Source organism: Myotis brandtii, unplaced genomic scaffold, assembly GCF_000412655.1.
Source record: "Myotis brandtii unplaced genomic scaffold, ASM41265v1 scaffold188, whole genome shotgun sequence".
NCBI lineage: Eukaryota > Metazoa > Chordata > Mammalia > Chiroptera > Vespertilionidae > Myotis > Myotis brandtii.
Window position 1 is genome coordinate 482381 of NW_005356985.1, and position 13740 is coordinate 496120.

At 59.1% G+C, this 13740-nt stretch overlaps 2 protein-coding genes across 2 annotated transcripts in view; one reads left to right on the top strand and one right to left on the bottom strand.

The window, feature by feature from the left end:
* Positions 1-9909, top strand: part of CRMP1 (collapsin response mediator protein 1) — a 46416-nt gene extending 36507 nt beyond the window's left edge. The window contains exons 10-15 of the mRNA XM_014538282.1: positions 4366-4399; positions 5901-6042; positions 6760-6930; positions 8126-8305; positions 8636-8801; positions 8953-9909. Of these exons, the coding sequence (XP_014393768.1) occupies positions 4366-4399; positions 5901-6042; positions 6760-6930; positions 8126-8305; positions 8636-8801; positions 8953-9044 (785 nt within the window). The 3' untranslated portion in view covers positions 9045-9909. The remainder of the gene's footprint in view (positions 1-4365; positions 4400-5900; positions 6043-6759; positions 6931-8125; positions 8306-8635; positions 8802-8952) is intronic.
* A 1279-nt stretch (positions 9910-11188) lies between these two features.
* EVC (Ellis van Creveld protein) overlaps positions 11189-13740 on the bottom strand; it is a 44291-nt gene continuing 41739 nt past the window's right edge. The window contains 3 exon segments of the mRNA XM_014538283.1: positions 11189-11479; positions 11595-11706; positions 12533-12626. Coding sequence (XP_014393769.1) covers positions 11398-11479; positions 11595-11706; positions 12533-12626 — 288 coding nt within the window. The 3' untranslated portion in view covers positions 11189-11397.

Genomic DNA, 13740 nt, shown 5'->3' on the forward strand with positions numbered 1-13740 from the left:
CATTTTTGTCTTTGCATCCTTCTCTCATTTTGGCTGTCTCCATGTTTGATAAGGGCAGGTTACCTGGAGTGACTTAAACTCACCTGCAGGGTGGCATCTGGCAGGGCCTGGCCTCAGATCTGTATGAGGAGGATGGCCTGCTTTGGGCCACCCTGGCCCAGTCCCCAGCAGGCACTCCTCAGTCTGGCCCTGTTGCATCAGGTTGGAGCCAGAGCACGATGTGCTCCCAGGGAGGCTCTGCCTCCAGAGCGTTTCCCAAGGGAACATGCATCCCTCTGTGCTACTCATCCTCCTCCCTCTACTCACTCCGTGTTGTACGGGAAGTTGTGATCTTGGAATTCATATGGAAGGCTTGCCTGGGGCCCCAATTTTGGCCCTCGTGGAACCTTATTCCCCTGCAGAGGGTAACAGTGGTCTGGTTTCAGGTGATAAGAGCCCGACCCCCTAAGCCTGGCAGAGGTTGGGATAAGCAGATCCTCTCCTGGGTCTCATTGTCTATTCAGTGTTGTGATGAGAAGATAAAACAGATGTTGCTGGGGTGGGGACCAGCCCCACGGGCACTGTGCCTGGTGAACATTCCCTTTAGGTTTCTATTAACGCTGATGCTAGGTTTATGTCTTTGCAGAGAGTCTCGAGTGTTTTAATAGGAAAGAGAGTGCAGCTCAGGCTAATCCAATGGTTAATTTTGACATATGCCTGGCACATTTCCCCCAGAGAACAATGAATTCGTTATACATAGAGAAATGACTTTTCAATCCCAATAAGGGCCCAAAATTACTCCATTCACCAACTCCCATGGCAGCCAAATGACGCTGGCGGGTGGAATCCTGCCGATGGGCACAAAGGGTTCCACTGCAGCGGAAGGGCCTCCAGCGCAGGAGGCGGTCAGCACAGTGGCCGGTAGGGAGTCCGGCTGTTTCCAGAAGCTTGTCATTACCCTGATTCCGCCCCGACCACAATCAGCAGACAGATCACCAGTAAGGATGTGTCTTAAACACATCAAGAGGGGAAATACTAGTATAACATGATGTGTCCTTACCTTGTGATAAATTCTGGCCACCAAACCCCGCTGAAGAACCCTTTCGCGAAAACTCACTGCTTTCAACAGAAAGGTGAGATTACCGACTGAGTCCGTGCTAAATCCCAGGAAACTGAAGGAAAAACACAGTGACCATCATTCTTATTTGTCCTCACCAAGGGACATATTTGAAAGAAATAGACAGGGCTTGTATTTTCAAAAGGAATTTTCTTTCAGTATATAACCACCCCCTGGATTCGTGCTTCCGTCAGTACTTGCCTCATGAATGCGTGGCTCTAGTTTCTCTACATGGTGGTCCTTATGGTATGAAGATAATTTGGTTTCCTGCTTTTCCTACTATAATTGTTTTATAAGTAATGCTCAATATTTTATATAGTCTTTCTTCACTATCAGCTATATAACTTCCATCAAGTGGGCTTACTCTAATTTGCTCACCATTGTTGGGCATGTGGTATAATAATGATGATACGTGAACATTATTTTTTTAAATATATATTTTATTGATTTTTTACAGAGAGGAAGGGAGAGGGATAGAGAGTTAGAAACATCAATGAGAGAGAAGCATTGATCAGCTGCCTCCTGCACACCCCCTACTGGGGATGTGCCTGCAACCAAGGTACATGCCCTTGACCGGAATCAAACCTGGGACTCTTCAGTCCCCAGGCCGACGCTCTATCCAGTGAGCCAAACCAGCTGGGCAACGTGAACATTATTAATAAAATATACCTGTCACAAAATTTTTGTCAATGAATACTATTTCTTATACACATCGTGTGTCAGGCACTGGGCTAATTACTGCTGTGAATTATTCAATGATTCAATAGTTCTATGATGAAGTTACATATTATAATCATTCAATGTAGAGTTTGAGAAACTGAGGCTCAGCAAGATGTGGGAACCTGCTCAAGGTCACATGGGCAGAGCACACTCAAGCTCAGGTTTTGTCCCGGGGACACTCGGATTAAAAGAAGAGGAGCAGGAGGGGCAGTGAGGGGGTGTGGGCAAGCGGTAGGGTGTGCCACAGAGAGGGTGGCTTTCTTCAGCACAGAAATTTCCCTCTTCCCCATCTGGCAAATGAGGAAACTGAGGCACAGAGGAGTTGAGACTTAGGCACAAACAGACTCCAAACACCCAGTGTGGGAGCCGTGCCCTGCCTCCCTCGCCTAGTCTCAATGACTGAGTCCTCCTGCAGTCCAGAGGGGGCCCATGGGTGTCCACGCAATGGCGGTTAATTGGAGGGACTTCAGGGCACCGGGAAGTCCCCAGCCCATCTTTCCTCCCATCCCCATCTCCCCGTGTGCGTGTCCTGTGACTGCCATCCTGCTGCTGCAGTAGGGAGAGAGCTCCACACGGCTGAGAACCCATCACCCTGGACCGCCAATGCCCAGGGAGGTGCCTAGGTCACAGCGTGGATGACAGAGGCTTTTGTTAATATACGTAACAATCAGAGCAAGTAAGGTTTGGGGACTTACGCAGAACAAGACAGACTGACTCAGTGCGCCTGACTGTGTGGGAGAGAGATGTGTACTGTTTTGGAGGTTAATAACCGAAACAAAAATAAATGGACTGGAACTTTCCAAATATTTACAATTGGAAAACAGCCTTTGGCGCATCTCAAGTCTGTCCTGGAACATGTGCTGGGAGCAGAGGGTTGCACATGGGTGAGGGGCTGTTATGCTCTTGGAGTGAGGAGGCCCCGCTCCACTATCAGGAAAGGAGAAAAGAGGGGAGGGGAGAGGAGGGGAGGGGAGGCGTGGTGGACACCGGGGGTCACTGCGTCAGGCGTTTTATAAACGACGGACCATTTTATAGCCTTTTGATGCCCTGCTCTGCCCAGCGTATCCCCTCCCAGCAGAACATGCAGCATAGAAACGTAATCCTGCCTCCCAACCCTCCACCCAAATGCATTTTGATTAATGTTCTCTCTGTCTTTTTTTTTTTTAATCCTCACCTGAGGATATGCTTTTCATTGATTCTAGAGAGAGTGGAAGGGACAGGGAGAGAGAGAGAGAGAGAGAGAGAGAAAGAGAGAGAGAGAGATACATCTGTTGCCTCCCTTACACACTCGGATGGGTTTTAAGCCTCCAACCTGGGCATGTGCCCTGACGGGACTCAAACCCGAGGCCCTTCGCACACGGGTGGCCCTCCGACCCTCGGAGCCGCAGGCCGGGGCCCTTTCCTTTCTTACGTCTACACTGTTTCCTCCTTTGAGGCAGTAGGTTTCCTCCGGCCACACTCGAGGAAGGTCGGAGGACTGATTCAGGGAGAGCCTGGGAACTCTGGGAGCGGGTGGCTGCCCTCGCCCCTCCCTCCTGTGACCTCGGATTTGCTGTCGCCCAGCTGGAGGCCGAGGCCGTGTTCCGGGCCATCACCATCGCCGGCCGGATCAACTGCCCCGTGTACATCACCAAGGTGATGAGCAAGAGTGCGGCCGACATCATCGCCCTGGCCAGGAAGAGAGGTGCGCCCGTGCCGGCCTCCGCGGTGGCTCTGTCCAAGGAAGGGGGTGGCCAGCAGGTTCAAGGTCACTGACTCTGCCCGGCCAGGAGCCTGGGCCCCCCAGGCCCCTGCACATTGGAAAGGGAGATGGGATGGTGGCAGGTCATAGACTCGAGGTGGGTTTTAGGCAATTCCTGGGTGCCGTGGGCCCTGTGTGACCCTGGGTGAGGGTGTCTGAGCCTCAGGGAGACTGGGGTGATCCTCGAGGTGCTGTTGTGTTTGTCTCTCATGCGAAGATTGTTCCAGCCCCTCCCTGGAAGGTGGGGGGGCTCCATGCACTGAGCCAGGTGCCCACAGCCATGACTCGGTGATGACTCACCTGCTTTGCCCCCATGCGTCCTGTCCTCAGTCCCGAGGCAGTGTGTCTCGGCATCACCTCCCAGGTGTGACCTTGACCTTGACTCCTCAAGCATCTGCTTCTGGCAGGTCGGGAGGGAGAGACAGGCAGCATGAGCCCAGGCGGGGCAGCCAGTCAGGCTCGGCCTCAGAGGACCAGCCTGTGCCAGGAGAGGGCAGTCCTGCCCGAGGACTGACAGCACCGCCATCCCCAAGCTCGCGGGCGGGCAGCGGGGGTCGAGCTGGGGCCGGCGCAGGGGGAAGCCTTTGCGGGTTAATTTTCTCCAGCCTGAGCTCCTCTACGTTTTTGCAACCATATCCACACCGAGACCACTCGCTCTTAACCATGCGCTTGCGTTTGTCCCCAGGCCCCCTCGTGTTTGGCGAGCCCATCGCTGCCAGCCTGGGCACCGACGGCACCCACTACTGGAGCAAGAACTGGGCCAAGGCGGCGGCCTTCGTGACGTCCCCGCCCCTGAGCCCAGACCCCCCCACGCCCGACTACCTGACCTCCCTGCTGGCCTGGTGAGGGCGGGAGGGCTTGGGGGGCGGCAGGCGGAGGGGGAGCCAGGCTGGCCACATGGAGGCCTCGGCACATGAGTGTTTCCGGCGCCCTCAGGGCCAGGGTCTGCTTTACTCCCCGCCCTTCCATCGGCTATCGGCCCGCGCCCGCTCGTTCAGCGACTGTTTAAGCACCTCCTGTACCCCCCCCCACCCCGCATTGTGGATATTGGGGAGCAGCCAAGCCCTTCTATCGGCTATCGGCCCGCTCCTGCTCCTTCAGCGACTGTTTAAGCACCTCCTGTACCCCCCCACCCCGCATTGTGGATATTGGGGAGCAGCCAGGATTAGGAAGGAGAGACCGGTTTCAAATCCTGCCTCAGCCACTGAATGGCGGTGTCACCGTGGGCACGTCGCATAGCCTGGATGTCTCTCTGCCTTGGTTTACACATTGGGAAGTGGGAGAATGTGGAACCTCCGCAGAGCTGGGCAGGAGGCGGTGGGGGAAAGTTGGCATTTCCGGTTCCCTACGCAGCTGCTGAGCTGAGCTGTGCGACGTGCACACAGTAGGAGCACAGCCACTCCCCCCCTCCGTGCCGTTAGCCAGGCGCGGGGGCCACTCTGGCCGAGAGGAGGCGGGTGCTGAGCGTGTGCCAGGAGGCTTGCAGGGGCTTCCGGGAGGAGGTGGCAGCGGGTCTGACGCTGGGATGGTAGCAGCTTGCAGGATGATGAGGAGGAGATGGGGCTCTGGTCAGAAGGAAGCACGGGGGTCGAGGGTGTGTGCCCACCATGGAGCTCTCTTTCCCCTGAAGATGTGCAGCCTGGGCTTGCACAGCCAGCAGCTTCCTGCCGCCCGCAGCCCGACACCTGCGGCTCCACGTCCAAGTTCAAAATGCAGGCTCCACCTTCCCCCAGAGCCGCCGCCCACAGCCTTGCCCGCGTCGGGCGGCAGGACACGGGCCTCTTCCCACCCGTGGCGTGGCCGCGTGTCAGTCACTCCCAGCGGGCGCCCAGATATTTTAAAACCTGAGTCAGACCAAGCCCCCTCCCCCCTGGGGACGTGCAGTTCCCTCCTCTCAGAGTGAGAAGCAGGAGTCCCCATGACCCCCTCCCGCAGGCAGAACCCGGTCCGGCCCTCACTCCCCGACTCACCCCGCCGCCGCCCCCCCCCTCGGCCCCGCTGTCCTGGGACCAGAGCGTTTTAGGGCAGCAGAGCCCGGCCCCTCTGGCCGACCCCTCTCTCAGGTGAGGAAGAGGAGGCCGGCAGGGAGCCCTCCTTCCCCAGACCAGCCAGGAGCCCACACTAACCTAGGACCTTCTCCCATGTCCGTGGCTCCTCCCGGTCTTCAGCAAGACGCCCGCGGCCACAGGGCCTTGTCACGTCCCTCACGTGCCCGTGATGTGCTCCAAGCCCTCTCCCAGCAGCTCCCTGGGGTTGCAAGTTCAAGCCCGTGTCGGGTGAAGCAGGGATCTGCCCTTCAACCTGAACTCAGCTCTGAGCCCCACCCGCTTTCGTTCCTCCCAGCGGAGACCTGCAGGTCACGGGCAGCGGCCACTGTCCCTACAGCACCGCCCAGAAGGCGGTGGGCAAGGACAACTTCACCCTCATCCCCGAGGGCGTCAACGGCATCGAGGAGCGGATGACCGTCGTCTGGGACAAGGCGGTGGTAAGGCGGCCTCCCCTCCCGCCCCCAGGAACATCCTAGAAGCACCCCACCTGGCCATCAAAAGCCAGCCTGCCGTGGTCCTCAGCTCACCGTCCTCGATGACATGGGGGCCGAGGCCGAGCGGAGGAAGTGGCCCTGGCCGGGGGCCCTCACATTGGCAGCTGTCCTTCCTCCTCAGGAATGACAAATGTGCTTGTTTTTTAAAAATATATTTTACTGATTTCAGAGAGGAAGGGAGAGGGAGAGAGCGATAGAAACATCGATGATGAGAGAGAATCATGGACCAGCTGCCTCCTGCACGTCCCCCACTGGGGATCGAGCCCGCAATCCGGGCAGGTGCTCTGACCGGGAATCGAACCAGTGACCTCCTGGTTCATAAGTTGATGTTCAACCACTGAGCCACGTTGGCCGGGCCGTCTTGTTTTGTCTGTAACCACATTTTAGCTCCTGTGAAGGTGACTTCACTGACCGGAAACCAAATGCTGTTATTTTGTGTTACCCCGCGCCCAGGGGTGGCGGGACGCCGTGAGGCTCTGCCGCAGGCGCAGGTGCCTGTGGGCGGTCAGTCCGTTCATTTCCCTCTGTTGGTGCCCAGCCCTGGTGCCCTCAGCCAGGAGAGAAGGTTCCAGGCTCCTTGCAGGGCCCCTGCCCCTGGGCTGGGTCTGTGCCGCCTGCCCGTCTCCGGCCCTCTCATCCGCGGGTCTCGCCTCCCTCCAGGCCACAGGCAAAATGGACGAGAACCAGTTTGTGGCGGTCACCAGCACCAACGCGGCCAAGATCTTCAACCTGTACCCCAGGAAAGGGCGGATCGCCGTGGGCTCAGACGCCGACGTGGTCATCTGGGACCCCGACAGGGTGAAGACCATCACGGCCAAGAGCCACAAGTCGGTGAGTCCTGGTTCCCCAGACACTCCTGGCCGGGCCAGCGAGTCGTGTCCCGCAGTCACTGAGGGGCCTCTGGGTAGAAATGACATGCGAGGCTTCCGCCAGGGTGTGATCTGCTTGTCTGCCTGACTCAGCCGCTCACATCCTCCTCCTGGGGGGACGGGGTCTGGGCAGCTGGGCTCGCGCTGTTAGGAGCACGGCCAGCTGTTCCTTCCTGCCCCAACGCCCCCCCCCCCATCTCTGGCTCTCGCTCAGAGAGGCCAGGACGGCGAGTGCAGGGTCCGAGAACCTTCCTCCCGTTGTGGAGCTGGAGAGCGTTAGGTCTGGTTTAGAAACCTCCTGCTCCGATGCGTGTCCACTGCTGACGGTCAGCAGCAGAGAGGCCTGGGCCTGCAGCCGCCTGTTTGCGCACAGCCCCGGTGGCCGCTCCCGGGTCCCAGGCCCCATGCCCGTGGCGGGCCGTTACCTCTGCGCTTTGTGCCTTACGCGTCCCTGACCTCTCCGTGCATCCGGCAAACCTAAGGGCGTTTATCTGAGAACCTGGTAGATAGAAACGCTTTGTGTTCACTTGAGAACAGAACCGGTCTCACTGGTAATTAACCAGGTGCAAATCCTCAGTCAGATGCTGTTTTCCTTTTAAAATATTTTGTCTAGTTCGCTTTAAGAAAATGTTTTTATTGACTTCACAGAGAGGAAGGAAGAGGGAGAGAGGGATGGAAACATCAATGATGAGAGAGAATCATTGATAGGCTGCCTCCTGCACACCCCACACTGGGGATCGAGCCTGCAACCCGGGCATGTGCCCTGACCGGGAATCAAACCATGAACTCCCGGTTCATAAGTTGATGCTCAGCCACTGCGCCACGCCGGCCGGGCAAGAAAGAATATTTTTTAAAAGACCCAGAAATGTCTGTTCTAGTCAGCGCAGCCATGTGCCTAACCCCAGGGGCCCCTCACATCCATGACGCCTCAGACCACATTAGTTTGATCATAAAAAACCACCCTCCACCCAAATGCCCAATAGCGAGGGGTTGGTCATGCAAATGGAGGAGCACACAGTGGAATATTACACAGCCTTGAAAAGGGTGTCTCCAGAAGAACCCGGGAAGTGCCTGTGATCTGAGGGGGCGTGGAGTCACCGTGGGGGACCATGGGGCCGTGCGGAAGCCGTAAGGCACAGTGTGGTTCTCGCCGGCAGGCCGTGGAGTACAACATCTTCGAGGGCATGGAGTGCCACGGCTCCCCGCTGGTGGTCATCAGCCAGGGCAAGATCGTCTTCGAGGACGGCACCATCAGCGTCAGCAAGGGCATGGGCCGCTTCATCCCCCGGAAGCCTTTCCCCGAGCACCTCTACCAGCGCGTCAGGATCAGGACCAAGGTGCGTGCCCTGGTCCCCGTGTGCGACGCCAGCGGGCGTCACGGCCGAGGGGCCTCCCTGAGCTCGTGTGTCAGTGGAGCTGTGGCACAGTCCTGCCTGCACCTCAGACTGGAGTCACCGCCAACCAGGAGATCCCAGGGCTTTGCTGACTGTAGAGGGGTGTGCACATGTGTGTGTGGAGTGAGCAGGCACCTTGTAGTGTGTATGTGTGTGTGTGTGTGTGTATGCATGTCCCGAGGCGACCTCAGGCCACTCTCCCGCCCACAGGCCTCTGAACAGGAAGGTGTGCGTGCACCTTGCCCATCATTCGCGCTCCCCCTCCCCGTTTAGGTCTCTGGATTGCAAGGGGTCCCCAGGGGCATGTACGACGGCCCCGTGTACGAGGTGCCAGCCACGCCCAAATATGCAACTCCCGCTCCTTCTGCCAAATCCTCGCCTTCCAAACACCAGCCTCCGCCCTTCAGGAACCTGCACCAGTCCAACTTCAGCCTGTCCGGTAAGGGCCGCATCGCGGCGCCCCCCCCACGCGGTTTCCGGGGCCGCGCTCCTATGATCCGGCACACAATGGGGAGGGGACGTGGGAGGCACCCAGCCCTTAGGGGCAGCGAGTGGCGCTGGTGACAGAAGTGACCAGCGGTCTCTTTCAGGTGCCCAGACAGATGACAACAACCCCAGGCGCACGGGCCACCGCATCGTGGCGCCCCCTGGTGGCCGCTGCAACATCACCAGCCTCGGTTGACCACAGAGGAGTGGATGCGCTGGAGTGGAGGATTCTGGGAAAATCATGTCCATTCCTTCCCCCGTCGGTGTGTTCCAAGCCCAGTGTTTCATTTGGTCCTGACGGGGGACACATCGGATGATGCTCTTTCCTTTTGCTGACGTTTAGGAAGACGTGGTACTAGTGTGGTCTGTTTGCTTGGCAATCCCTCGCCCCGCAGGTGTGTGTCCAGCCGTCTGTACCGCCCCTCCCACCTCTGTCCCGGCTCACGGTCCCCGAGTGGTTCCCTTGCACCCTCGTAGCTGTTCTAGGGTAGTTGATGCATGTTGCTAAGTTACGTATGCAAGTCTGTGCGAGCGTCTGACGGCACACGAGGACCGACCGGACGCAAGGTCCGGCCTCGGGCCCTCAGGGTCCCAAACTCCACGCGAAGGTGTTTACTCATCGCCCCCACCTCAGTGGGCACAAGAGAGGAGCCCACGCCCCCCGACCCCCCGGGACCTGTGAGCTCTCGGAAGGCGGGGAGCTTTGAGCAACGTCTGCCATCCACATCCCGTGTCCCGGCCTCCGTGGCGCGTGCCCCTGGCCCTGACGCCTTTCGGTCAGCGTGTCTGTCCTCCCAGCCAGCTCTGGGCGTCGGGCCGCGCCGGACTCACACTCAGAATGGGGGTCCCTCGTCCCCATGCAGGGCCGACGACCGTGGGGGATGCTGCTTCCGGCTGCCCGTGTCCTCGTCCCTCTGAGGAGGCTGACGGGGCAGCCAGATTTTTAACGTTTTGTACAGAGTTTTCCTTTGTAATCACCCCCATTTTTACTTAATAACCGACTTATCGTGGCTCTTATTTCTGAATTCAAAGCTTGTGGAAAATAAAAGGAACGGCCCCTGGCCCGCCTGGGGTGTCGTCTTTGACGCTTTCTCAGAGCTCCGTGCCCCAAGCTGCCCGTGCAGCAGCTGGGGGTCAGGCGGGGGACCTGTGACACCCGCTCCCCCTCGGGCTAAGGAAGCGGCACCGAGGGAGTGAAACGGTTGTCAGTGCCAGAGGGTGGGGGTGAGGCCGCCAGCGCGCTGCCTCTACCGTGACCTCGTCACCCAATCAGACGTCCCAGCTGGGAGCCCGCTGCCCGAAGGCCTCAGTGCGGGACCCACGGGACGAAAATAGAAATGATTTCTCTGTGAACCAGGTTCTAAGTGCTGCTCCAAGGAGCTATGTTCCAGACGCTGCAGAATAAGGAGGCGCTTTCTTTGGCCACAAGAGGGCGCTGTTGGCCGACTTGGGGAATCCCGTCTGTCTGCTGACTGGCGGATGCTCTGAGGATGGTTAAACCCCGTCATTCGTGTGGGTCACTTCTTTAAGGAGCCACCCTCCTGCCTGAGAGAGTCTAGTTCGGGTTTTAAGAAATAAACACTCGGGTCATAAACAGTCTAGAATATCCCTGAGACATGGCGCCCAGAGCCCAGAGCCCTCCTTATTCCGGGGATTCGTGGCAGCACTGAGCTCTCCATCGGGGTGGCCTCAGGTCACAGGGGTGCCCCCCGGGGCATCTGAAGTGTCTGCAGACGTTTTTGGTTGTCAAAAACATCTGGCATCTGGTGAGGAGAGGCCAGACGCTGCCAAACACCCTGTAATGCCCAGGACGGCCCCCCAAGAATGGTCTCACCCAACACGACCACGTGCCGAGGTCGAAATCCAGGATTTGGCTGAGAAGAGCCGTTTCCTTCCTCGGGGAAGACCTCTCCTGGGGGGTGGATGAGGGCCGGTCTGGAAGCCTGGGGCCTTCTCACCGTCAACTGGGGAAGCGGTGCCCCCAGGGCAGACACTCCTCCTAGGGAGGGGGTGCAGTCTGCACCTCAGTGTCGGGGTCCGGGGACCCTGAGACTCAGACCCTCGGTGACCAGGCCTTCGCTGCTGGCTGAGCCAGGGCGGGAGTGGGTCCAGGTGAGCTCCCTGTGGCAGCCGGTGGCCACGGTTCCCGGGACAGACAGAGTCCGGGACAGACAGGGTGGAGAAAGCCTCCACCCAGGAAACAGCAGCCACGCCCGGCCTCTCACAAAGCCTCCGAGGCGAGTGAGAGCCTCACGCGGGGCAGGCAGGTGCCGGGCAGCAGGACCCCGGGTGGGAGGCACAGAGCACCGAGGACAGAGACACAGAGACACAACACTCGCAGGCAGCGTCCAGCCCCGGGCGTCTCATTGTCCGAGCAACAGGGTCTGAAACACGCACTGTGTCAGGCACATGAGCATCCATCTCCACCCCCCACACCAGGCCTGTGAGCACGAGGAGCCCCCAGGCGGGCGGTCCCTCCTCAGTCTCACAAGGCGGGGGGCAGGGCAGGCACTCAGACCTCAGGTTCTGCCCCAGGGACAGGCCTTGGACTACAAGTTGCTCCTTCTCTTCAGCAGCTTCCTGGGGTCCTCCCCGGCACCAGCGTCGCCCTCCTGCTGGCTGGGCCTTGGGCTGCGTGAAGCATGGAAGAGAGGCCGCGTCAGAGCTGATGTGCGTCTGGCCAGGCCGACGCACACAGTAGGTGGTCCACGAGGAGCCGGGGCACTAAGCCGGGGACCCTGTGTACCTGAGCGATCCTGAGGGGTGCTCCCCGGAGGCAGGCTCGTCGTTGCTGGGCCCCCCCAGGTCCCCTCGGTCCCGGAGCGCCGGCTTCTTCCGTTTGGTCCTTAGGGGCTTCTCTGTGAAGACACAGGACCCGGGCGGGGCTGTGACCCGGGCATGTGCAGCCTCGGCCTCGCTCCCACCAGCCTGACCTGAGTCTCTCGGGGCCAGGATGCACTCGGGACTCAGTGTCTCACACCCGCTTAACGGGTAAGGGATCGGGCGAGGTGTCCTCCCGAGCCGCACAGCCCCCCGGGGCAGAGTTGGGATTTGAACTCGGGGCCGCCAGGCTCCCTGTGTTTCCCCAGCCGCACCGGGGGTCACTGCGTCAGGCGTTTTATAAACGACGGACCATTTTATAGCCTTTTGATGCCCTGCTCTGCCCAGCGTATCCCCTCCCAGCAGAACATGCAGCATAGAAACGTAATCCTGCCTCCCAACCCTCCACCCAAATGCATTTTGATTAATGTTCTCTCTGTCTTTTTTTTTTACCGGCTGGTGGGAAGGCCCCGAAGCAGCAGGACCCCGAGCACACAGCCCAGGACCCAGACGGTATTTTAAGAAGCCGTGTCTGTCCACACACCTTCCCCGCACTCTCCCGTCAGCGGCTGCCACTGCCAGTGACCCTACTGAATTGTCTCCGGCAGCGGGAGGGTCAATCATCCCCATTTTACAGACGGGGAAACGGAGTCAGAGCTCGGACACAGCTGGTGAGCAGCAGGCCCCGGAAGGGGAATCACTGACCCATGGAGAGCAAGGGGGCCCCCGGGTGTCCTCACGGAGGCTGCTCATTACAGATATGACACGGAGGCCCAGAGAGGGCACGTACGGTTCCCAAGGCCACACAGCCAGGTGTGGGAGACATGGGACTGGACCCCCTCTTCCCAGCCGCCCACGCCTTACCTGGCAGGCCCCGCTTACTCGGAGACGGTTTGCTTTCGGCAAGGGGCACCCGGGCCAAGGCCGCCAGCTCGGCGATGAAGCTCTGCTCGGCTTCCTGAATGCAAGGCGAGAGGATCAGCGGGGCCTCCTCTCAATCCCTCCACCAGGAGGGGCTGACTCGCTGTGGGGTGGTGGGCATGTCCCGCGGGGAGGAGAATCCTCCTGGAAGGGCCCAGGGAGGCCAGGAGCAGGGCAGAGGCACCTGGGGGAGGGAGCTGACATGAGCCAGCTCCTGCCAGGTAGCTGTCCCTCCTCACTCACACCAGCCACGCACCCCCATTCTACAGGTGGGAACACTGAGGTGAGGGGCGCTCAGGGAGGGCCACGGAGGCGGCAGCGGCTGGTCCAGGATCTCGCCCGCTTCTGCCTGACTCCAGTCTCAGTTTGTGCTGCCAGCCCCGTGGTTTAACCACACAGACCTGGGCTCCACGACTTCCTGACTGTGCGACCCTGGCCATGACTCAACCTCTCGGAGCCTCAGTTTCCCCATCTGTAGCTGGGATCCCCACAGGAACCTCCTCCTCGGCTGGAGGGCAACATCAGGTGGCACAGGTGGCACAGGTGGCTCAGCCAGGGACGCCACCACAGACCCTCCGTTACTGAGTGCCCTCTCCATCCTCATCGCTGTCACCGCCATCACTGCCACTCTGGTGGCCTGTGCTCTGCCAGGCCCGACACGCTCACAACTGCCTCCAATATTTGACTGCCTTTAAAGCAGTGGTTCTCAACCTTCCTAATGCCGCGGCCCTTTAATACAGTTCCTCATGTGGTGGTGACCCCCAATTTCATTGTTACAAATTGAACATAATGAAAGCATAGTGATTAATCACAAAAACAATATGTAATCATATCTGTGTTTTCCGATGGTCTTAGGCGACCCCTGTGAAAGGGTCGTTCGACCCCCAAAGGGGTCGAGACCCACAGGTTGAGAACCGCTGCTTTAAAGGCAGCCGATTCGCTTTCTAGCCGCAATTCACAATCACACCGATGAGGATTTTCTGTGCTGAGACGCCCACGTTCGAGCACAAGCGCTGAGCTTCCGGGATGTTCTACATCAAGGACAAGCCTCAGTCCCCAGCAACACTGCCTAAAGGACCGATCAGCCCTGACAGGAGCAGCCCACCTGCTGGCCGACCCCGCCAGGGAGACGCCCCCTGCCCAGGACTGGC